Genomic DNA, 24690 nt, shown 5'->3' on the forward strand with positions numbered 1-24690 from the left:
GTACTGATAATATTTTGTATATGCACTGTAAGTGGCTTTTTTAATTAAAGCATCGACCAAATGCATTATAACTTATAAATATGCATATTTAATGAGAAGGTTAATCTACATGAATGACCCCATGATGCGACTGATACAAAAACGTTTGATTGTAAAATATATATGAATTTACATGAGATAGTGTTGGGTGTTATGCATTATGAGAAAAATCTGTGAGCACATAACAATCGCCTTTTAGACTTTTATTGTAAGTACGTTTGTGGAGCCACAGTGGTTGTTGTGGTCAGCACATGATGTGGAGAGCGCTGAACACTTATGAGTTTATGCACTTATTTATTTTATGGCAGCATGCAGGAGACGGTCTCTGGGTGGGTTGTCGTTTTAGGAAACGTGTGTGGTTAAAGGAAGGGGTGTTGGTGTGAAAGCCGTCAGGGGAGTGAGAGAGGGCTGTGGTCATGTTTCCATGATTTGTTCAGGGGTGATGTTCTTTTCCTGTTGGCAGGAATGTGTGTGATTATGTTTTACTGGATGACAATGCTTTTGAAACTGTGTGTGTGTGTGTGTGTGTGTGTGTGTGTGTGTGTGTGTGTTTACTGGAAGGAAAGTCGTAGCTTGAGTTCACAGAGAACTTTTTTCTCTCTTTTCCTCCTCCTTCAAGGCTGTCTGTCTGGATCAGCCTCTCAGACAGCACAGCTGTGCCACGCACTCACTCACATCCATCTCATCCATCCATCTCTCTCTCTCTCTCTCTCTCTCTCTCTCTCTCTCTCTCTGTCACTGTCTCCGGCCACTCTGTCAGTAGTGGCCCTCTCTGCTTTCGTGGGGGAGGCTGGAATATCTGGTTTCCTGAACAATGGAAACTCAATCAGGAAATGGACCCGAGGTGTTGAAAGGAGGAGAGGACGCTCGTACGTCTCTCGTCCCGCGGCCCGCTAAAGAGGACCTGGAGGAGAACAAGCACATTGAGAAGTTTGACATTCCCCTTCGCAGCCTAAAGCGAATGTTTGAAAATCCTACGCCGCAACATGTGGTAAGTCTTAGAACGAGAGAGAGAGAGAGAGAGAATGAGAGGGTGCCAACAGGAACAAGGCAAAATGTCAGATGTTGATGTGTGTCCTGTCTTTCTGTTGATAAGGAGAAATGGTCGTGTCGTTTTTCTTGACGTAAGTCAGAAGATGCAGACTCGAGAATGACAACAGAATGAAAGAGAAAGGCAGACAGAAGAATGAGGCAATAAACACGCCTTCTCTGAAATGTTCAACTTTATGAGAAGTTTGCCTGTAGCGCTGTACGTGTGATAAAATGTACCTTGAAAAATCATTTTTGTTTTGGTTTATATATCACTGATATTGGCGAGGGTCACAATCACTGGTATTTCGCTTTTTTTACTTTTAGAGCTGTGATGCATTGCAGATTTAAAGATACATTTGCAGACGGTTGATAAGTGAAGTGACCCGTGTCCCACCCTTTAATAAGAGGATGTTTGCCAACCTATGTCTTCCAGTTTCTTTGCCAGCTGTTTTTAAGGGAACACTCTCAGATTCTCAAATATGCAAAATGGCAGAATGTCTGGCTAAAAAGATGAACGTTGAACGCTTGGTGTGGGTCTAGTTGCAAAACATTTTTGTGATACTGGTTGATTTTTGAACTTTTGGTGGTTAAGCTTTAGGTTGTAAAACTCTGATGATTTTAGGGGGAAACCTGGATGAATAAAAACGTGCTTGTGAGCAGCCATGTTGGTCTGGAGGATAACTGTACCGTTAGTGGATATCCAGGTTTATGTTGAGTCACAATATAACGAATACTGAAGCTCGTGAATAATAATTAGCTGATATCTTCCTAATTAATATTCATGAGCTAAACTTGACATTGATGAACGTCATGTGCAGATGTGATTGAGTGATAACTTGCACAGATTTCCAATTTAAAATACTTTTGCATTTCTTTTACAGTACATCAGATGCAAATTCTTAGCCGATACTGAATTAAGAATTAAATCAGAAATGCTATTTTTAATGTGAGCCAAAAAATGTGACTCCTTGCATATTGAAATTTTAGCCGTCCTGGTTTTGGCAGCCACTACCTGATGGGTTGGAAATCTAGTGAGAAGGATGGAAAAACTATATATATATATATGTATAATGATTTATTAAAGAGTGATTTTGGGATGAAGTGATGTGGGATTAAGAGAGCAGACGAGAGTAAAAACACTTTCATAGTTGTATGTTTGGAAAATTACTTAGGGCTGGAAAGCTCTTGTTTTGCTGGCTTTTACATGGGAAGGTTTAATCCAATAAATTAAGTTGTTCTGAGCTCAGAGAGAGAGAGAGAGAGAGAGAGAGAGAGAGAACGTCAGCACACATAGACACAACAAAACTACTGAAGCTGCTCCTGGTAATAAACTTGTGGGAAACAGATCACTGACATGCTTAGACTAACACGCACTCACAAAATGTTTCACTATGTTATTTAAACTTATTTTTGGGCTTTGCCCGCAACACTTGCTTTCTTATAAATAACCCTATAATTTGCATGTGGGTAATGCGTGTGTGTGTGTGCGGGCGAGCGAGTGAACGAGCAGGGGAAAACCATCTGAAGAGAGTGAGAGAGGCAGAGAGATAGATATCGAAAATAAAACTTTAAATAAACATGCTTTTGTTTCATGCATACATGAAAGTTGAACAATAAACAGCACACGGTGGCTGTTTGAACAGTGATGTTGTCTGATGAGGTTAAATGGAGAGCGATTGAAACGTATGTCTCGTATGTGGAAAACACCCAGAAATGTCACAAATGTGTCTGTCTTTAGAGTTTGAGAAGAGATGTCAACAATGTCCCAAAAGGAGCTCAGATTTGTCACATCTGCCATCAAAAGTCAATATGAAGATCTCAATATGGACATTTCTTAACAAATTGAACCAGATCATTTAGCCTCTAATGTCCACCTTCATCCTCTTCTCTTATTTCTCCTGAGCAATCTGAAGAGAAACATCCGAGACTACGTCGATACTTAAACTGACACAACTTAAATCTCCTGAAAGAGAAACATCATTCTCCTCTTGGTGATCACCAGATTTAGATTTATTTAGCAGATGTTGATTGTTGTGTTATTTGCGTGGCAGCTTTACCAGCGTGAGATAGTTTGTTGGTCTGACCAGACTGGAAAACCAGTCAAGACCTGCAGGGATTTATAGTAAAGGTATTCCCGTTTTCACTCTTGGCAGTTGTAGTGTTTCTTTCTTGTGCTCGAGTGATTTATTTGAAGGACTTTCCAGTAAAATACCACACAGTGCACTTCATTCACATACTTAAACAGCACTTAAAGTGTGTATGCAGTTTGAGCGCGTAACAAGATGCTAAATACAATCTTTTCCTGTTGTTTGAAAAGCAAAACTATGACATTTTAACCCACAGTGATACAGGTGTAAAGGTCTGAGAATGTCCTTTTAAAGGTTTTGACTTTACTTTTAATTCGTCTAATCCATAAGTGATATGTATATTAAACATCTGGAATAGGTCATGTGACAAATTTTGAGCTTGTTTTGTTATCATAACATATCCAAAATTGTGGTCTGCCTGGTTGGCACATCTTGCAGTGTCAAAAATAGATTCAAGATATTTAGCAATCGTGTTGATTTAATAACAATTCCTGTCCTGTTTTACGTTTAACCTGTTTTGATAAAATTTCTTGATTAAATTATTACGAAAATATTTTGGCGACATAAATGTCACATCGGGCTGAACCTTAAAACAATACATGTTGTTTCAAAAATAATTTCATAAGTGTTTTCTAAGTTGTTGTTTTAACCACCTTATCATCCCACTTTTGACTTTGAGGCTCATATGTGTTTGGGTTCTTACGGGTGACATTGATTTCTGCATTGTTGAAAACATTGTAAATACATTTTAGCAGTGGTAACAGGCCATTGCACCTTACATTGATATGGGACAAACAAGAAACCATAAAACTTATCAAACTTATAAAACCATGGTAAGTTTGCAATTACCCGTAACAAATGTAACCATCATTTTACTACAAAAAGCATGGTTATTGTTGTTGTAACCACCATAATTAAACCATAATTGACCCGTGGTATCTGTAATAAAACCAAGTTTAAACAAATGGTAATTAATATTGAAAAAACATGATTACTACACTTATAATAAAACCATGGTTCATTTTCATAAGGACGTGCTATTAAGTGTTTTGCGTATTTCACTAAAAAAATTATTGTATATTTCCATTTTTGCCAAGGATTTGTATTTATTTGTATGTATTTGTAATTTTTGTCTCCCAGTTGGCAAGCCAAACCGATGCATAGACCCCAAACCCCAATGTTGTAAAAGTGGAGAACCTCCATCAGGCGTTGTGTACTGTACCGCCTGAACGCACACTGTTATGTGTAATACAGTCATTCCTGCGGTGAATGGACAGTATTTGGGTCTGAGAGTGAAACAGATGCTTGAGAGATGTTGACAGGAACACAATGACTGACTGCTGTTCCTCATTAAGTGCTTAATTGTTGGCGTGATACACACATCAAGAGGAGAGAGAGAATGCTAGAGATCCATCTATCCCGTCCCGGAAACATGACCTCTTTACCCCATGCGGGGTTTTAATATTTTATGATCCCATCGAAGAGGCACACTCATCTCTCTCTCTCATTCATTATTACTCAGTTCGAGTATACAGAGAGACTGACGTGATTCAAGTACGTAACTTTTATTTTTCTCATCATCGTCCTCCTTCACACACTTTAGAACAGAGTGAGTCATATGCTGTTGAGATGTGAAGCTGGATTTACGTTGGGTTCGTCCAAGGTTTAGACACCAAACACTTTTCAAGGAGCTGATGATACACATTCTGTCCAGAAGATGTCAGTAATATGATGAGCTGCATGAAAGATCTTATTCAAGGTAACTGCATTGATTTCTGATTTCATGCAAGTTTTCTGTAGACAATGTTGACAAAGTAAAAGTACCGCATTATAAATATTTCTAATTGACCTCTTCTTTCTTCATTTTGAGTTCAAAGTGTTTTCTCTCATGTCGTAAGACTCAGCGATGCAGTGTTGGGAATCATTGTCTGACTGTGTTTAGATACCATTATAAACAAAGCCTCATCCTTGTTTAGTTTAAGAGATCTTATTTCTCAGAATATAACGCTGTTTGTTTCCTTTGGAGTAAATAAGTATGTTCGCATTTAAGCAAAAGTGTGAAAAACTTTAGACGTTGCGGAAAGGAAAAACGTTTGCGCCATAAGAAAGTGTATGTTGGCTCTGGACCATTGTAGCCATGCTGTTTATCTTTAAATACAGACTCTTGTTTATTAAAGAATAAAAGCAGTTTTAGTATTTGTAATTTAGCGTATCCTCATTCCTTTCTTTATCAGAAAATTGTATCTTGTCTAACAAGCACTTGTTCACTGTATTATGCATTTCAATAAACGTTTATAGGGCAAGAACTCAACTAGACCAGCACCAAAACCAACATAAACCAGCTTGAACCATTAACGCTGGTCTACAGAGGTTTACAGAAGATATATTTCAAAATATCTTCTTTTGTGCTCTGTGGAAGAAAGAAAGGTTTGAAACGACGTGAGGGTGAGTAAATGATGTTAACATCTGTATGTTTGGGTGAACGATCAGTTCAATGCAGACTTCCATTGTAAATGTGATTTATGATTTCACGAACTGAGAGATAAATCCTATCGTGTGTTGTGTGTGCGGTAGTTGACAACATGCCACACGTGTTGTAGAGTTGTTGTTTTTTTTAACCTGAACATTTCTTAAGTTTAACAGGCTGACAGTTCATCACTGCTAAATATACCTTACAAACACAGTAACGGCTAAAAGTGTAGAAAGTACTACATGCTGTCATGTCACGCTTTTATCTCTGAGCTATGTGCTTCTAAAAGCAGGTCCTTGTGACTCTTTCTGGATGTATGTAGTGTTCAAATGAAAAAACAAAGGCCTGAGGACAATAACTCAGAGATTCAGACGTGTAGATGTTCGCTATGTGCGCTCGTGTCATCTCATACTTGTAAAGGATTATCATACAGGACCACCATCTTCAATTTATGATGAGAAGCTTGCGTGGCCTTGTTCTGACACAAAAAAATCATTTTAGTTTCTTTATTTCTATAGAAAAGATAAACCCAATCTTTAAGAATAAGAGTGCTGTGTATGTTGTGTTTGTGAGAGAGAGAGAGAGAGACAGAGAGAGAGAGAGAGAGAGAGAGAGAGAGAAATGCCACGCTGTCTTGTTTTTCTAACTTCAGGTCAGTGACTCATGTTTAAATATGTCCACTTATCAGAGAGACAGCAGAGTAATGAGACACTCAGTGGGCCGCACAAAAACAGGAAATCCCCTCCCGCACACATCAACACACACAGAGAAATGTACCATAGTAAAAACTTTTCTTAAATGGTCATATCATGTTCTTTTCCACTACATTGATGGCAGAAACCTTGTCTGTTTTGAGTACCTTGTAAAAACCATGTAAATAAAGTCATTCATATTGAGTTTGGCATCGTGGTCATCATCATGTTTTTCTCTCTGTCACCATCAGTAAATCATGTTTTTCGGCCTGTATAAGGACAAACTCAGGCATACGCTCGGTTTAGGTGAGACGACAGAATGCTTTTATTTACAAAAAGACAGATCAGATATGGGTCACGTCAGTTTCTGAAGTGCTCTCACAGCTCTTTTAATATTCATCCTAGTAACATTATTACTACAGAAGTCTTTACAGGGAACAAAATCATACCGAACTGTGTGAATGTTACAGTAAATGTCCTTACAGAGGAACCTGCTGTTTATTAGAAATCATTTACAGGAGTTAGTCTTTCGTTTGTTTGCACTGGTGAAGTGAAACTCGGTCTGTCAGCGTGTAAATGAAACCACCTATTCTCTGCTGGCCAGAATGAACTTTGACCTCAGAGATCGACAGATTGTGTGTGTGCGTGCGTGTGAGTTGAAGTTGACACTTCAGGAGACGTTCTGTGTGTGTGTGTGTGTGTGGATTCACATGTGTAGGAGAGGAATGATGTTTTTCCTCATGTGTGTAACAGCTTCACGGGTGTTATGGGGACGTTTGTGGGTGATTTGATTTGCAAATGATTTTTGTGAAACAAAACAGACGGAGGTGAATACTCTTTTGTTGTAGTGTATTTGTTTATGAAGGCTATAAATGCTTTTTAGGGAGGAAAACACAGTAATATGCAAATACAGTAATAAGCTAATGTTGGTTAAAGTAATAACACACACACACACACACATTACTGTTAATATGTACACTTGATATACAGCTGCAGAAAATGTAAAAGTTATTTTTGAATATATTATTATGTTTAAGTAAAAGGATAATTTCTGTTTCAACATGTCTCCCAAATTTCAAGTTAAACTGTGTCTTTTATTTACAGACCATTAAAACAGAACAAAAGGTCGAAACAACAACAAAGCAAACATGTTTATAGATAAAAAACCACGTCATAATAACGCTTCATATTCATATTCACACAACACAATACTCATGTTTTACAAGTGCCTTAGGATCAGTTCAAAAAGTATATGTGATGTCTTTGTATTCTCTCTTGGATGACGTTATGTCAAGGTTTGTTTCTGTTGAATTTCAACCATCACTAGACTGGAACAGTGACATCTGCTGGTGATGTTTCAATATGTTTATACTGGTCTTTAATCACACAGAACAAAGCAGATTAAATATACCGTATATCTTATTTTGCTCGCATGAGCCGACAATACTGTTTGTCTCTGTGATTGTTTTCAGGAAGTTCATGTTGTCTGTTATAATGCTTTTATTGGTTTGTTAATTCATATGTTTGGTATTTTCCTTCCTCATTCGTGTTCCTTGTTCAAGAGCATTCATATTGACTTTGGGTGAAGTCTCGCTTATTTAACTCTGAATCTTGCTGATGGATGGTCTGTTAATGTTAAATAGATAAACAAACACACACACACACACACACACGTGACAGACCACCTCTGTTCTCCTCTCTGCACTTTTGTTCCATGTCTCGTGGATCTCTGCTTAATGCAAATGAAACAAGGACCAGAAAGGGTTCTCTAACCACACCTGTCTCTCTCTCTCTCTTTAGGAAGTGAGAGGCTCACACTCTTCCAGCGGGAGAAGTGCAGACACATTTATTGGTGCAGGGGAAGAGATGTCGACTCTGGATCCAAACCTTGGTGACTGTAAGTATAGTTTGGCTTTAATGCTACGGTAAATCAGGCCTGTTAGGAGAAAGTTAGCCGTGTGTGTTAGTTATGAGTTTATTTTTCACTGTAAAATCTGATTTAACGTAGAACTGAACACCATCAAAAGTTCTCAAAAGATGAAATGGGATGATTTAATACTGATACACAGTTTGTTTTAGTAAACTGCACACAATCTTTATTTTCTTCTCTTTTGAAATTAAACATGCGTGTGTGCATGCGTGTAGTTGACATGATTAAAGACTTCTCGCATTGCAGTGTTGCATGATGACAAGTGTGTTGACAAATTTCGGCTTCAGTTCATGCATGTGTCTATGTGTATGTCCGTGTGTGTGTGCGTGTGTACATGTGTGTGTGTATTTGCATGTCCACTGTAATGTTGTTCTCTCCGTTTCTTTGAGTTCAGTCATATACATTTTTTAAGTTATTCCTCAGTATATAACTGTAATGTATGCATGCGCGCACTCGTGTGTGTGTGTGTGTGTGTGGCGTGTGAAATTTAATATGTTAGTCTGATGGGTGAGTTGAATTGTGTGTATGGTTAGTATCTGTTGTCTCTCCCTGTTGTCTGGTTATCCGTCTTTCTTTCTGTAAATCATCTCATCTTTAAAATAGACAGCCTTGTTCATGAGCGTTCACACACACACGTATGCTTATCCTCTGACAATGAGTGATGCATTTAAAGTGCTTGCAATTGCGTTCTCTTTACTGAATGTATTTAATAGAGGCATAATAAATGTACAATTTTAGTACTTATATATGAAGTACTTATATAATATAAACATATATATGATTTAAAAAAACTGATTAAAGTACTTAACTTTTTAAGCAAAGCATTTTGGGCGTTTTTTTGGCTTTTAACCATATAAACAAAGTGTGCCGGCAATTTAAGTCAACTTAAACAAATCATGAATTGCAGCTGTTGTATTAAAGGGGTCATATGGCAGCAATACGTTTTTTCTGGTATAGTTTCAAGTTGCACATGCACGTATTAGACACGTAAAAGAGGCGGAGAGGCGGAGCAAAGATTAGAAACAAACATGCACAGTTTGTGGAAAATACAGCGTTTTTAATCGTGTATACACATTGCATTACATCTAAAACAAACAATAATATTCGTTTTAACCTCTTCATATGACCTCTTTAAAGAATCTATATGATTGATGTTTCATCGTTGTATATTTAGGTCTTGACCGATGATGACAATCGGCTGTTAATATCTGTGTCTACAGTAAAATGTTAAGCAATATATGTTGAATTTACATTAAATTCACTACAGAGGCCGAAGTGTTCATATCTGGAGTATGACTCAAGCCCAGATTCATTTCTGACACGAACACCAGCTCATACAACCTCGAGGTGAAATCACTTGCTGAGAAAGTGAAATCATCTCAGATGTTTCTAGAAGACACACACTAAGACTTACAAATAAGACTTACTTTTTCAAATAATTAGCTTGTTCATATGTAGATTTTTTATGTTGGCGTCTTGGCACATTTTAGGCTTTACTTCTCAGAAGATTCATCAGAATTTAGCATTTGCCTCTGGATTTGATGTTATTGCATTCTTGGTGTTGACGAGATCTTTGCTACGGGTCGTGATCATTTACATTATGTAAATATATACTGTATATATAATGTATTGTTCGTTCGTTTACATGGAAGCCAAGGGTGACTGACCCTTAACTCTCAGTCACAGACACTGGGGTGCCTCTCTCCCTCTGCGTGTCTGTCTGTCATACTGTCTGTCTATGACTTCAGGTTAAGGGCATGTTTAGTAGCTTATCTAAAAAAAGGCCTAGCAGACTGACGATCTTTTCATGAGGAGGGGGGCAGGTGTGGAGGGGGGGGGGTTTAATGGTAGGGGCCTCTGAAATACAAGCAGCTGTCTCTGTCCAGCATCACTCTGAGCTAAAGCAGACGCTAGACTGGAGCTGGTCTCCACACACACACACTTTAACACACGGACGCTGGGTGTCTGGAGATCTCCAGGTGGGATCAGGATTGTCCAGGTGACACTACAGTAACGTCACAGCTCTAGGTGAGTACTGATGGAGTTTTAATAATCTGTAGGATTTAATTCATGACTTGACGGTGATCACAGACGTATTGATTGTTGCAGAGCTTTTGTCATTTAGTCGGGATTGAATGACACTTTAATGAAAGAAGGTTTCAAGTTTTAAAGTGCACGCCGGCAGTGACGCACGAGTTGAACAGCGCTCAATGCATGAAGCTTACTCATGGAGTATTGCTACATCATGGAGTCGGATCTAAATGAACATTATTATTAATAACTTTATATAACTTTGTGTTTTTGGGGGGGGGTTGATTATCTTTTTTACTTGTTGACTGGCTTATTTATCAAAGCCAGATCTGAACTCTAGTCTTTCTTTTGGCGTGTAAAAACTATTTCTCAGTGTTCTCTGTGGTTGCTGTGAGGCAGTGAGGATCGTACATGTCAGTTCACTTCACGAGCGCTCTCAGAATAGAGTCTGTAAGAGCCGACTTTCTGAATATAGACTGTTAGCTACTGTTGCATTCCACAGACCGGAGTCTAGAATATTACAGAGCTACTGACATAACATGCTCACAGATATGTATGTATAGCACAAAATCAATATATAAAAGAGCGTGTTTATATTTACATCTATGCATTAAGCAGACGCGTTTATCTAAAGCGACTTACAGTGCATTCAAGCTTTACGTTTTTGATCAGTTTGTGTGTTCCCTGGGAATCGAACCCAAAACCTTTTATATGAACATTTCTCAAAATATCTTCCTTTGTGTTCTACTGAATAAAGTCATATACAGCTTTAGAACCACGTACGGGAAAAAATGATCAATAAATAATAAGGAAAAATGATGCTAACATAGAAACCTTTAGGAACCTTTATTTTTAAGCTTGTAATAGCTGTCTGCATTGTAAAAATACATCATTTTACAAAATAAATTCTGTTATTATTTTACAGAATAGATTTTGGGTTAAAACTATTTAAATGGAATTTTTAATACACAGATTTTTCATGTATTTTAAAAAATATGGTCCAAGATTTCAAATTACAGAAACGTGATTTTACATGGAAAAAATATATATATGGTTTATTTTGTACAACTGACGAGGGCTGCCAAGTCCAGGCTTCTCTTTCTCTCTCTCTTGAACCTTCTTTACGTGTCACCCATTCTGAAATCTGAAGCTTGGTTTAAAATAAGTCTTCTTTAATTGCTCTCCCGGTTACGTCTCTTGCTGGCGATGTGCGTGAGTCTAAATCTCTGGGATTGTTATCGTCACACCTGATGTTTTACTCTTCCCGTCATGATAAACGAGTGTCTGATCCCTCTGTCTCCACATCTCTTTATGTATAAAGCATCAGAGACCCTCAGGTGTTTATTCTGGATCTGAATCATCTCTCTCTCTCTGCTGGGCTAGCTTTACACTGGCATGCTCTGAATAACTGCTCTGCTAAAATTAACAGTTCAGAGAACATATCACGGGTGACATGATGATACGGTCATGCTTTACTGAGGCAATAAAAGCTATGTGGGTGTATGACAAGCAGGGGTGTGAGATCATCAGGGTTGAAACGCATCCGTCATACTCACTCTTGACTTTAGCAGTGATGTGCAGAAACACAGAAGAACGGAAAACATTCAGACATTGAAATGACAAGATTTTTCCAAGCTGCTCTGAATGTTTCACTTGTAAATCATTGAAATTAGGAAACTTTACTTGATTGAGTTCAGCTATTTACAGGAATATCTCTTTACATTCATTTGATCATTTTTATTTTATATATTGGACTTAGAATACGTGCAAAGTATTACAAGCTAATAAGAATATTTTATTATTGTTATATCACATAACATATATTAACAATAACATTTAACATTGTTAAAAACTTTTATTATATTAAACTATGACATTATACATTGAGTTTGGGGCAGGACTATCTGTTTGTCCAGACAATGGTAGACATTTGAAAATTCATTTTTGGAATTCTAATGATAACAATCGTGCTGCAAAAACTTTACATTTTACTATAAAATTAGTGTTAAAAGAAACAATAAGCAACATAGGTTGTGTGTGCAGGTGGTGACGGCTTCAGTTTTGAAAACAGACAGTGATTATTGTCCACAACATGTATACTGTATGACATAATTTCTCATCCTGCCTCCTGCCTGCAGATCAATCTATAAAACCAGAGAGAGAGAAAGCATTAGCTGGCACAACACATACCTGTTGCCAGTTTGACTAAATTTAATCTGTCTTTTGTCATGGAGAAGACATGCATTTATTTATGTCTCGTGAAGTAACCTGAGCTTGTGAATGTGTGTGTGTGTTTCAGCTGCGGGCAGCGCAGGTGTTTCAACATCAGGAGACACAAACGCTGACGCTGAACTTGAAACTGTTCCTCTCAAGCAGAGACTGGCTCTGTACCAAGCTGCCCTAACCAAAGAAGAAAGAAGTCCGTCTGTGGTAGGAGACAATCGCATGAACACACATACACCACACGGGCAGGGCACATTACCTGTTGTTGTGGTGGGATGACGAGATTAAATATTTCCTCTAACGTCTCCCACTTCCTTTTATATGTATAACTGTTGGAAATGTTGATTTTTTTCAGTTACATACATACTGTAAGATACAGAAATATTCCTGTTGATATGCAAGTACTATGCTTCCAAAGACAACTTTTAACGGAGATAACAGTTTAAAAGAGAGCATTACGTCTGCAATTTGTAACTACTGTATTAATACTGATGGTGTTATTATGTGTTCTCAGGTCATGGACAGCTCTGAGCCGTGCTCTCTGCCCGGTGGTCTGGCCAGCGTAAAGAAACAGTTTGAAAGCCAAGAGTTCAGCTCCTCTGCTTCCCAAAGCTCGGTTACACAATACCACTACCAGCAGAGACAGGTACACGAACACATTCACAGAAAACATTTGTCCTAGAAATCCTTTATTTGACCTCAAAGAGTAGAGTAAACACAGATGGATAACCACAGTGTTTAATGTTCATATCACGAGGCAGTAGGCAGCGTCAAGCTGATGATAACCGTAGCGTATCAGTAGTGCTTTGAGATTAATAATGGGTGTTTCCATTTTATCAGGAGTTGGTGAGCTCATCAGAGGTGACGGTAAGAAGCAGTGTTAAAGAAAGCAGTTTGGGAAATGCTCAGGTACACACACACAGGTCTGAAGCCCATTTGTGTAAAAGACAAGGTTTGAGTAATGGTGTGTTCTGACTAAACGTTAGGTTTCTCTGGACCAGAAAGTTCATCAGAGTGTGGCCTCCAGTTTTGGGAATCATCATGATGAAAAAGGTAGCGTTCATGTGCCGAACCATGTGTGATGATAATAGACTGTATGAAGAGGGGATGTGATCTCACGGGTCTTTTATCAATTATTTCCTCCCCGTTCTGCCTTTTAACAGTGATGGTGATTGGAGGAGAGAATTTGCCAAACGTTTCCACTCAAGCTCTGAAACAGCAGCATGAGAAAAGTATTGAAGAGGCCAGTCCACCCAAAAACATCAAGGTAATAGTACAGTACTCTTAGCATAGTAACGTTAACATGGATTTCTTGACAATTATCGATAGAATCCAATACTTGTGTTCTGGGTTGCTTTTGACAGAACACACAGCTGGGTTAAAAATACCCAATACTGGTTATTTCAACCCAACTGCTGGATTGTTTTCACTCATGGTTGGGTAAAGACGACCAAGCAACTGAAGTAAAATAGCCCAGCATTGGGTAATTTGAACCCCTCAGTGTGTTCTGTCCAGGATTTACCCAGTATGGGTAAAAAACAAACCAAGGGCTTTTTAGAGTGAATACTCTCTAAGGTAAAATGATCATTATATAAAAATGTGTGAAGTCCTCTACATCTACTGGAAGTTGTCCATCTTCGCTAACACAGGGGTACAATATTTTACCAGTCCTATTCATGCATGTGTCTTTTTTTCACTGTTTCTCTCTGCTTATACATGAAAATTATTTAACGAACGTTGATTATGAAGTCAATAAAAGGATAAAATATTGATCAAACATTATGCTTATCTTTTCTTTCTAACAAAAAGATTGATGTTGATTACAACCAGTTTCCATGGGCCCCAGTAAATGTGGCTTCAAAAAGCACTGCAACAGGTAGCTATGAGACGATGACCGTCACTAAAACAAAGCAAGAGGCAGCCTCCTCCTCTGTGGCTTCATCCCAATATGAGTCAGTCGAGCATTTCCCTCATACAGAATCTGCCATGTATCACTATCAAGTTCCTTCTCAAGTTCCAGGACGATGTCCTTCTCCAAAACCAACAGATCAGTCTACTTCCGCTAAATATGCAGTCAACAAAGAACAGTACTCCAAGCAGAGAAACCTCTATGAACTCAAACGTCTCTACAAACACATCCATCCTGAAGTACGAAAAAACCTGGAACGAGACTTCTTCACTGAGGTGACAGAGAGGGAGCACACCTACGTGGACAGTGATGAAGAGGTGAGCAAAGACGTTCAGCAAGCACGCTATGTTTTTGAGAACAGCGGCAGCACCAGTCCTGGCAAGTGCATAAGCCCAGAGAGAGAGTATCTGGAGTGGGATGAAATACTGAGAGGGGAGGTGCAGTCAATGCGCTGGATGTTTGAAAACAAACCGCTGGATGCTATTAAAGATAGTACACCAGATGAGGATGAAGGGAAGAACATTGCCCAACAAGAAATAATTGCTGGAAAAGATGTGAAGTATACCACATGGATGTTTGAAACGCAGCCCATTGATGCACTAGGAGTTGACAAAACTGACCCGACGGAGTGCAGTGGAAAACTAGCGGAGCTAGCAAGAGGAGATGTCCAAACTGCAGCGTGGCTGTTCGAGACGCAGCCTATGGACTCACTCAACAAAATTTACCAAGAGGATGAGCAAGACACAAAAGTGGACATTGCAGGGGCAGATGTGAAAACTGCTAGGTACTTGTTTGAAACCCAACACCTGGACTCTCTTGGCCATACTGAAACGATTGATGAAAGTCACTTCCTGCAACTAAAGTCAGAGCTTGAAGAGGTTAAAGGTGAGGTAAAGAAAACAACCAAGATGTTCGAGACGCAACCAATGTGTGTTATCCGTGGTGACTCCGGTGAGATGCTGGAGATTACCAAGGTTCGTCGTGAAGAGACTGAAAAGGGAGATGTAAGGACATCACGATGGCTCTTTGAAACTGAACCTCTGGACCTGATCAACCGAGATCCAACCAAGGTGAAGTTAATCTGTGGGGTCTCCATAGAGGAAAACTATCAGGGTGGGGTAAACAAGGGAAGATGGCTGTTTGAGACAAAGACTCTTGATCAAATCAAAGAGGAAGAATGGGAAAACACAAAGACTCAAAGAGAGGAGATCCTAGGTGCAGATGTGAGGAGACACTGCAGGACCTTTGAAACGCAGCCAATGGATAAACTTAAAGACGATACCAATGCAAGACTAGTGGAGCAGGAAGACATTATGGGTGGTGATGTTACCTCTGCAAGGCACTTGTTCGAAACGGTTCCAATGGAGAACCTGAAAGAGTTACCAGAAGTTGGTAAGCTGAATAAAATGACGGCATCAGAGGAAGAGAAAGGCGATGTGAGACACCAGAGGTGGTTGTTTGAAAGCAAACCCCTTGAGCAGATCAGAGATGAGAAGAAAATGGTCACACGGACTATTAACCTAGAGGAACTTGAAAAGGGTGATGTCACAAATTACAAAGAGAGGTTTGAGACCATGGATTTGAGCAAGTGTACAGACGCACAGAAGATTCAGGTGGAGGGGGTCACTAGTGGGTCAGTGAGGTCCAATAAAGTATTTTTTGAGTCAGCTCCATTGTATGCCGTACAGGACAGCTCAGGGCACTACCACGAGGTCAGAACTGTGCGGAGAGAGGAAGTTGTCAAAGGCGATGTGAGAAGCTGCAAATGGATGTTTGAAACCCGTCCTATTGATCAGTTTGATGAAAGCATTACTAAGTTCCAGATAATAAAGGGTATATCTAAAGAAGAAATCCAGTCAGGTGACGTAAAAACTGCCAAATGGCTTTTTGAAACCCAACCACTCGATGGATTGAAATACTTCAGCAACTTAGAAGAAGAGGACAACAGGAAAAATGAAAGCATTGAAATTCAAAGGGGTGATGTCAAAACATGTCGATGGTTGTTTGAGACCCAACCAATGGATGTGCTGTACGAAAAAGCAGAGGCGAAGACAGACAGCACCACAGACGTTCAGAAAGGAGACGTTAAGACATGTACATGGCTTTTTGAGACTCAGACTCTTGACAGCATCAAGGATGAATCTGAGAATATCCTAAAAACCTGCACAGTAAAACAAGAAGATGTACAGGGCAAGGATGTACATCTGGTCCGTTTTCTATTTGAGACAGAAAATCTAGAAAACATCACAGATGATGAGGATCATAGCGGCTTTAAGCGAATCACTGAGATTGATGTTCATTCTGGAGATGTATCAAGGATGAAGTACATCTTTGAGACGCAGTCATCTGATATCATGACCTCGACATCAGAGGAGACCATGCAGAAACTGAAATCCTGTCAAGCAGAGGAGATCCAAAAAGGAAATGTGGTGAACTGTACCTGGATGTTTGAAAACCAGCCTATTGATTCCATCAGAGAAAACCCAGATGAATCCAAAGAAGTACGAACAGTAACAGATGTTCAGGGGGGTAATGTCGATAAAGGTCGCTTCATTTTCGAGACATACTCATTGGATAAAGTTCAGCATGAGGCATCTGATACGGAAATCAGCCAAATCCAGAGTATCATGCACAAGGAGATCGAGAAAGGGGATGTGAAAAACTACACCATGATGTTTGAATCTCAACCGCTGTATGCTATCAGGGACAAAGAAGGACATTATCATGAAGTCACTACAGTCACAAAAGAAGAGGTTTTAAGAGGAGATGTGGTTGGGGCAAGATGGTTATTTGAAACAAAGCCTCTTGATTCTATAAGTAAAACAGATGAGGTCTATGTGATCAAAGCTGTTACTGAGGAAGACGTCCAAAAGGGAGATGTCAGTACAGCCAGGTGGAGGTTTGAGACTCAGCCTCTAGATGAGATTATGGAGGATATGAAGGTCACCGTTAAGACGGTTGCAGACATCCAAGGAGGAGATGTGAAAACAAACACGCAACGTTTCGAAATGGACAACCTGTCAAAGAATTGTGTGAGAACTGTCAGTGTAAGCGAGATTCAGAGGGGAGACGTAAGAAGTGCTACATGGATGTTTGAAACTCGCACCATTGACAAAATCCATGGTGAAAGTTCAGAGTATGACGAGATGGAAAAGGTTACTCGTGAGGAAGTGATAAAAGGAGATGTTAAGCAGTCTGTGTGGCTCTTTGAAAAAGAACCACTTGATCGTATCAAAGAAGTGGATGGAACAGAAACTGTAATTTCTCGTGAAGAAATCCCAAAAGCTGATGTGAAGACCACAACGTGGTTGTTTGAAACCACACCCCTAACCGAGTTCAACGAGGGCAGTGTGGAGAAAACTGAGATCATTGGTAAGAGCATCAAGACAACCTTAGAAGAGCTTTATTCTCAGAAAATGGTTGACTCGCAGGGTATTCTGATTGAGGCTGATGAGATTGGAGATGTCCGAATGGCTAAATACAAACTTCTAAACCAAGAGACCCCAGAGATCCAAAAAGAGGATGTCATACATGGGGACTTGAACAGTATTATGATGAACCTGCTCAACAGACGTGAAACAACAGAAAGGGGAATCACCATAGATATGGAGGAAAGAGGCAACATCAACTCAACTGTCCAACAGCTCTTTAACCAACAGAAAAGTTGTAATGTGGAAGAAAAGGAGATCATCAGAGGAGATATCCAAGAGGCTATTAATAACTTGCTGAAGCAGGAAGGATCTGCCAAACGTGGCATTCTGATTCAAGAAGATGAGAAAGGAGATGTGAGAATGACCATATACTCACTCCTAAACAAAGAAAGTGAAAGCAGTGTTGAGAAAGAGGACATAATCAAAGGAAATGTCCGTGTAACACTACATAGGTTGCTTGGAAATTCTGATAAAGACCAGTCCTCCAAGATATCCGTGGGGGAAACAGAAAGAGGAAATGTCAGTTTTTATTCTACATGCATTGAGTCTGGGGCATTGGACTACCTCAGGCAACTTCAGGTAGGGGTTGATGAGATGAAGGAAACAGTGAAAGAAATCATTATTGGAGGTGATGTAGAACAAACAAAACAGATTCTTAGAAGGAGCCAACAGACAATTGGACGAACTGTCGCTGAAGTTGATATTGTTCCAGGGGATGTTCATAACACAGTACAGGTGTTTATGATGGAGCCTATACTTTCCCTGCATAATGTACAGAAAGAAGAGATAGTGAAAGGAGACTTGAGAACAGCCCTAGTCTCTCTCACACAAGCTGTAAACCAACATGTTGTGGTTGAAAAAGAGGAGGTAGTCAAAGGAGACATCAGTACAACTCTTAAGTCTCTTGAGGAGGCTCAAAACCAACTCAAAGAAGTAGAAAAACCTGAAATTGTTCCTGGGGACATTAGGGGCGCATTAGAATCTCTTGAAAAATCAGCATACACAAAAACTGAGGTCAATATTGAAGATTTAGTCCCTGGTGACATCAAAGGCACCTTGAAATCTCTGGAAGAGGCGAAGCAAACCCTAAAAGAGGTGGAGAAGGAGGAGATTGTCAAAGGTGACATTCAGACCGCTCTGCTTAGTCTTCAAGAGGCTTCAACTGAAAAGAAGGTCTTTCAGCATCAAGTAAGTGAACAGGGTGATGTCAAAGGTACAATTCAGCTCCTGCTTGAGCCTGCCTCATCTCCACGTATGCAGAGGAGGCCAAGCACAGAGGGTGACATAAAATCCTCCATCAAATGCCTCTATGACCAGGAGCAAATACAAATTGAGAAAGAAGAGGTAGTTAGGGGTGATGTTCAGGGTACCATTAAAAACTTAATGAAGAAGAAAGAGCAATCGAGCCACAAATCAAAATCGAATCCTCATAAGAAAGCCAAAGTTAAGAATCCAGTACTACCTCAACAAGCAGCTCGTGAATGCCCGGCTAAACCGAATGCTGACGAAAAGCCAGCAAATCCGCCTCCAGTTAAAAACATGCCACAGAGCAGCATGCAGAAAACATTAGAGACTAGCTCCTCTGAACGCCAGTCTTCTTCTGAAGAGCATCATTGTGCTACTAAACAGATGACTACAACCAGTCACTCTGAGTCTTCCCAAGTCTCTCAGGCAATGAATGTAAAAGAGCAACAAATCAAACAAAAACACAACACTCCCAGCCAAGTGCTAATAAAGAAGAAGAATATTGGAGGCCAGATGAGTGAGAAGAAATCAGAAATTTCAGCTGTGTCTTCAGCAATGTGTGCATCAAAGGAGGTATCTAGTATGAAACAAACACAGGAGACAAATATAGTCACACAGGTTCAGACAACTTTAACAAAACACCACACCACCGTAACCCAAAAACAAAACATCATGAATGTAAAATCAGAGCAAAATGTTAAGAGTGTGAACCGTAATTTAACTCCCAAAGGGTTGATCAAAAAGGCAAAGCCTCAGCCAGAGATTCACTTTCCACCTCCTCCAGCTTCTCCTCCACCTCTTTCTGAATCAGAGCTCTCTCTGCCTCCCCCTCCATCCCCAGTGGCTGAAAGTGACGTCCAGCCAGCCCTCTTACCACGGCCTCATCTGGTCATGAGACAGGACAGTGACCTTCCGCCTCCACCACCTCCACCCCCTATCATAGAGGGAGACACTGAATTCTTTCCACCACCTCCACCGCCCCAAGACCTCCTCCCCCCTCCACCATCCCAACAAGAACTCAGCTCTGTCACTCAACCTGGAAAGCCAAAAGGCCGACCTTTATTCAAGATTCCCAAACCAGGGCCCCCCAAACAGCCAGAGCCACCCAAACAACCAGAGCCGACAAAATTCAAATGGCAGAAAAAGCAAACTCTACCTGCACCACCACCTCCTGCTCCTCCATCAGTGGTAGAACAGAGTGAAAGAGCCTCATTAAAAACAGTCACAGAAACTACAGAAAACCTTTGCAAGCAAAAGGCACTGGAAAAAACTATTGATCCTCCAGTGCCTAAAGTTACAAAACCTTTGTCAATGATACCATTGCCACAACCAGCAACTGAGGAACCACCACGCCCTAAAAAGGTATTCTTACCACCCCTAAAACTCCCACCTCCTCCTGACCTTGTGGCACCAAAACCAAGACCTTATGCAAGTAAATTTAAAACACCACTCATGATGGCAGAGGAAAGATACCGCAAACAAAGAGAGGAAGCAGAAAAGAGTACGCCCACCTCACCTCTGGCTACAACATCATTTGAGGTCAGTGAAATGAAGGCTGACGTAGAGTCAAGCACACAGAAAGTTGAGCAGTCTCATGTTACTGTTGAGACACAGCAAGAACCACATAACAAACCAGAGCCTCCTCAAAAGCCAGCGGTGCTATCAAAAGATACAGCAAAAAATGTTGCTCCCTCCAAAACTCCACAGCCTCCCCCAAAGAAAATGTCACCTGCAGATAAGCAAATAAGCAGACCTACATTTCTGAAACTTGGTAAGAAAACAACCACTGAATCATCCAGTATTGGCACAAAAAAGAAAGATGAATCGTCTGTAGCTTCCTTAGAAATTAAAACCCATCCAGCCCCTGCTCCCGAGAAGGCTAAAAGTATAAATGCTCACTCTATACAGTGTGAGAACATCCAGGCCAAAGAAAGTGTTCAAAGTCAGGTTACTTTTTCTGCTCAAACACAACAAGTCAAGAGCATGGAGAGTTGTGTGGCGCGAGACGTCAATATAGTTCCCACTCAATCCACAAAGATCCCAAAAGTGATGCCTAGCTTTAAGGTAAAAACGTTTAAGATGCCTAAAGAGGAGCAAGGAAAAGACACAGTTCAGAGTGAGCAAACTGTCACAGACTCAAGAACACATGATATCTCTCAGCAAAAATCTACCAGTGCTGTGGAAAAGATGGAAGTAAGAGTTGAGAATAAGGAAGAAGTCAGACAAACTAAACAAGATGCCACAATGGAGGTCCAACTGAAAAAACAAAGACAAGCGACAATCAAGCAGCCACCACCTGTGGCACCAAAACCATCAGTTGAGATGCATTCAGTTCAACCATCTCTGTCTATGGAGGTACATCATGGACAACAGCAGATGACAGTCATTCAATCCCATCAAAGAGAGGAACATGTCCAGATTCATGAAGAAAGGATGGTCAGTCAAAGCACAGTTCAACAGCAGAGCACACAACAAAAAGGTAAATTCCAGATCAAGAAGCAGGTGAAGCCCCCACCACGGCCCCCAAGCAGAGAAGAAGCCATAAAACAGTCAATACAGTCAAAAGAACATGATAAAACAGAAGTTACAGAATCAAAAGAATCCAACAAAAGCATAACAGTAACTGAAAGCTGTCACACACAACAATCTGAAGAGATTCACAAATTGTTGAGTTATATCAAAGAGTTGCAAGAATCACCTGGTAAAATGAACCCAAAGACAGTGCAGACCGTGCTGAGTATGATTCCTGACTGGCTGGTTGGTCCTGAGGAGAAATCTGATATGAACCGCACTCAGTACAATAAGCACAAAATGAGAGAGGTCGTTGCCCGTGTGGAGAACCTTGCTCAGGCTAAACAGGTTTTTCTAGAGGAACATTTGTCTCTTTCAGAGATGCCAAATATTGAACCAATACAGGAAAGAAAAATGGTTGGTGGTGCCACACAAAAGATATCTAAAATCACTATTGGCTCAGCAAAAATAGAGACTCAGAAGAAAGTAACTGAGGAGAAGAAGACAGAAAAGCAGTGCGAGTCAAAGTCTACAGAGCTTAAAATTCCACCCGAGCTGAGAATGCGCACACCATCGCCAACATTCATCTGCATTGAGTCGGCCAAGAGGACAGACTCTCCCTTCAGAGTGACTCCATCTCCCCCTATCTCCCACAGGTCAGGCAACACTGCAACACCTCCACCTCGCCGGTCAGATACACCGACACGCTTTAACCAATCCACACCTTCGCCCACAATGAGTCGATCTGAGAAGCTAGCAAAACTACGAGATACAACAGCCAAACTTTCTCAAGGCATGACCCCGCCGCCAATGCCTTTGCCTGAGCACGTGATGAAGGCTCAGACAGACTTTGAAGAGTCTCGTTCTTCCAGTCGTTCAGAGATTAACATTGATACTCACATGATGGAATCAGGTCTAATGGATGTCACAGAGATTCACGGGGACTCTATGTGGACAGTTAAAGACAAGCGTGAATTCTTTGAGGAGGCTCAGAAAGCGGAAGTAAGCCGCATGTATGTACGCAGGGATCCCATTGACATCCCAGAGCGTCTTGGAGCAGATGCGGATGACAGTGAGCTAGAGATCCAGAGGACCGTAGATGCTCATGAGAGGATGTTTGAAGATCTGCCCAAAGTTGACCTGTCCAGGCTTGTCAACAAGTTTGAATCTCCCCAGCCTAAGGTTTATGTTCGTAGGGAGCCTGTTATGATTCCAGAAAGACTTGGAAGTGACACTGAAGATGTGGAGACAGAGAAGAAGCCCACTGTGGTGGAGGACACACCGAGCTTTGATATTAAGGCCCTCAAAAACGTCTTTGAAATGGGTGACCAAGCACACAAGTACCTGAGGGAAGAGAAAAAGAATCTTGAAAGTCAAGAAGAATCTGTTGCACCAACAGGCTTGTCTGAAACTAGATCTGTAACTGAGCACTTCTCTACTGTCGATGACTTTGGAAACACCGTAATAGGCTCGAAGAGCGAGATGACCTCCCACTCTCACAATGTGACAACCCGTGGGGATCCACCGACCTACGCAGATGTCGTGAGAGGGACATTTCCAGATCTGGACGTCCCTCCTGAAGCGTCTGCAGAAGATTTACTCAAGAGCTTCCAGCAGACGTGGGCGGAGAGTGAAAATGTCTTCAAGAACTTGGGTTTCAGTGTGTCTGAAGAGCACAGATCACAGAGGGTTTCTCATCATCATCAGACTGTTGTAACCGGTAAACATGGATGAGCATGGAGAGATTACCAAGAGTATGAAGAGTATGAAGACTAATACAGTAATGGTGTGTGTGGGCTTGAAAATAATCATTCCTTGAGCCTGAAGTTTTGTTTTGATCTAATTTTGTGTTTATCACAAAAATAATCAATTTTCATCCATTGAAGGATTATCCTTCAGGTGTTTTAGGCTGAGATGAGGTCGAGTTGTTCCTGTTTCTGTTTGTGTTTGTAGTGCAAATAAATGTGACCCTGACTGTGAAAACCAGGCTCCAAATCTAATTATGAGAAAATGAGCATCCAAGTTTGATTTTAACTATTCATTCACTATGATTTCAATTTTTGACATGTCTTTACTCAGTAACTACACTTGAATGTAGACACAAAAATTAATTTTAGTTGGGTTTTCATATGCAGGGTGACAAATGCCTGTAAATGATTGTTTTTAACACCTATACTAACAGATATTCTGTTTCTTTTTCTGTATTCTCACTTTTCTCTGCCTGGTGTATATAACCATCTTTGAGAGTTTGTCTTCGAGTGAAAATATTTATGGTTTTTTTTCCATAATTTTTTTATGCCAATCTCTTTTTCTGCGACAGAAAATACGGGTGCCAGAGTCCGAACTGTGTCGGGTATGTCGGAAGAGGGTGTACCCCATGGAGTCTCTCATAGCCGACAAGCAAAACTTCCATAAAAGCTGTTTTAGATGTGCCCACTGCAGCAGCCAGCTAAGGTAAAGCTATATTTGCATTTTGTTTGTAGTATGACATGCAGAAACCGAATAGAATGTAAAAAACTGTTTGTGTATAGAAATGCGTTAAAGTTAGCTTAAAAAATAACATTAATCAAAAACATTTAATTTACTTTGGCATCCGTTATAAAAGCATTTTTGACATGCCAATTTTAAAATACAAATCAATAATAATATATATTTTCTAGTTATTGAAACATTAAGAGTGTGGTGCACACATTAATGCAAAGTAAACATTTTAATGAAGTGATGTTTGGTGTTTTTCATCTATGTGTTGTCCATAGCCTTAAAAATGTCATATGGTGCGTCCGTGATTTATCTTAAAATGAGTTCATTTCCTTAACATGCTTAGCATTTTTCTTTACAAATCTTTCATATTTAAAGTGTTTAGAAACAAAGTATTTTCATTTCTATGAGTTTTAGTAAGTAATCATCTCATATTTCTTTTCTATACTTTTGTCTTCTTAAATGAAAAAAGAAAACATGTTATTTAGCTTTTTCAAATCTAACAGCAACCACAAAACAAACACAGAAAACAGACACGTAAACCTTGGTAGTGAACAAATGAATAACATAAAATAAACAAATACATAATGAAAAACTAAAGAATAGAGATGC

At 40.0% G+C, this 24690-nt stretch overlaps 1 protein-coding gene across 1 annotated transcript; it reads left to right on the plus strand.

Annotated features, from left to right (window-relative positions):
- Positions 1-682: 682 nt before the first annotated feature.
- xirp2a (xin actin binding repeat containing 2a) lies at positions 683-24015 on the plus strand (the record flags this gene model as incomplete). The annotated part of the gene is made up of 9 exons (XM_079460680.1): positions 683-1030; positions 8121-8217; positions 12581-12711; positions 13019-13150; positions 13345-13413; positions 13491-13557; positions 13668-13771; positions 14314-23320; positions 23921-24015. The coding sequence occupies exons 1-9, from the start codon at positions 854-856 to the stop codon at positions 24013-24015; spliced, it is 9879 nt and encodes a 3292-aa protein (XP_079316806.1). The 5' UTR covers positions 683-853.
- Between the last annotated feature and the right edge of the window lie 675 nt (positions 24016-24690).

Source organism: Barbatula barbatula (genome assembly GCF_947034865.1).
Source record: "Barbatula barbatula genome assembly, chromosome: 7".
Classification (NCBI taxonomy): Eukaryota; Metazoa; Chordata; class Actinopteri; order Cypriniformes; family Nemacheilidae; genus Barbatula; species Barbatula barbatula.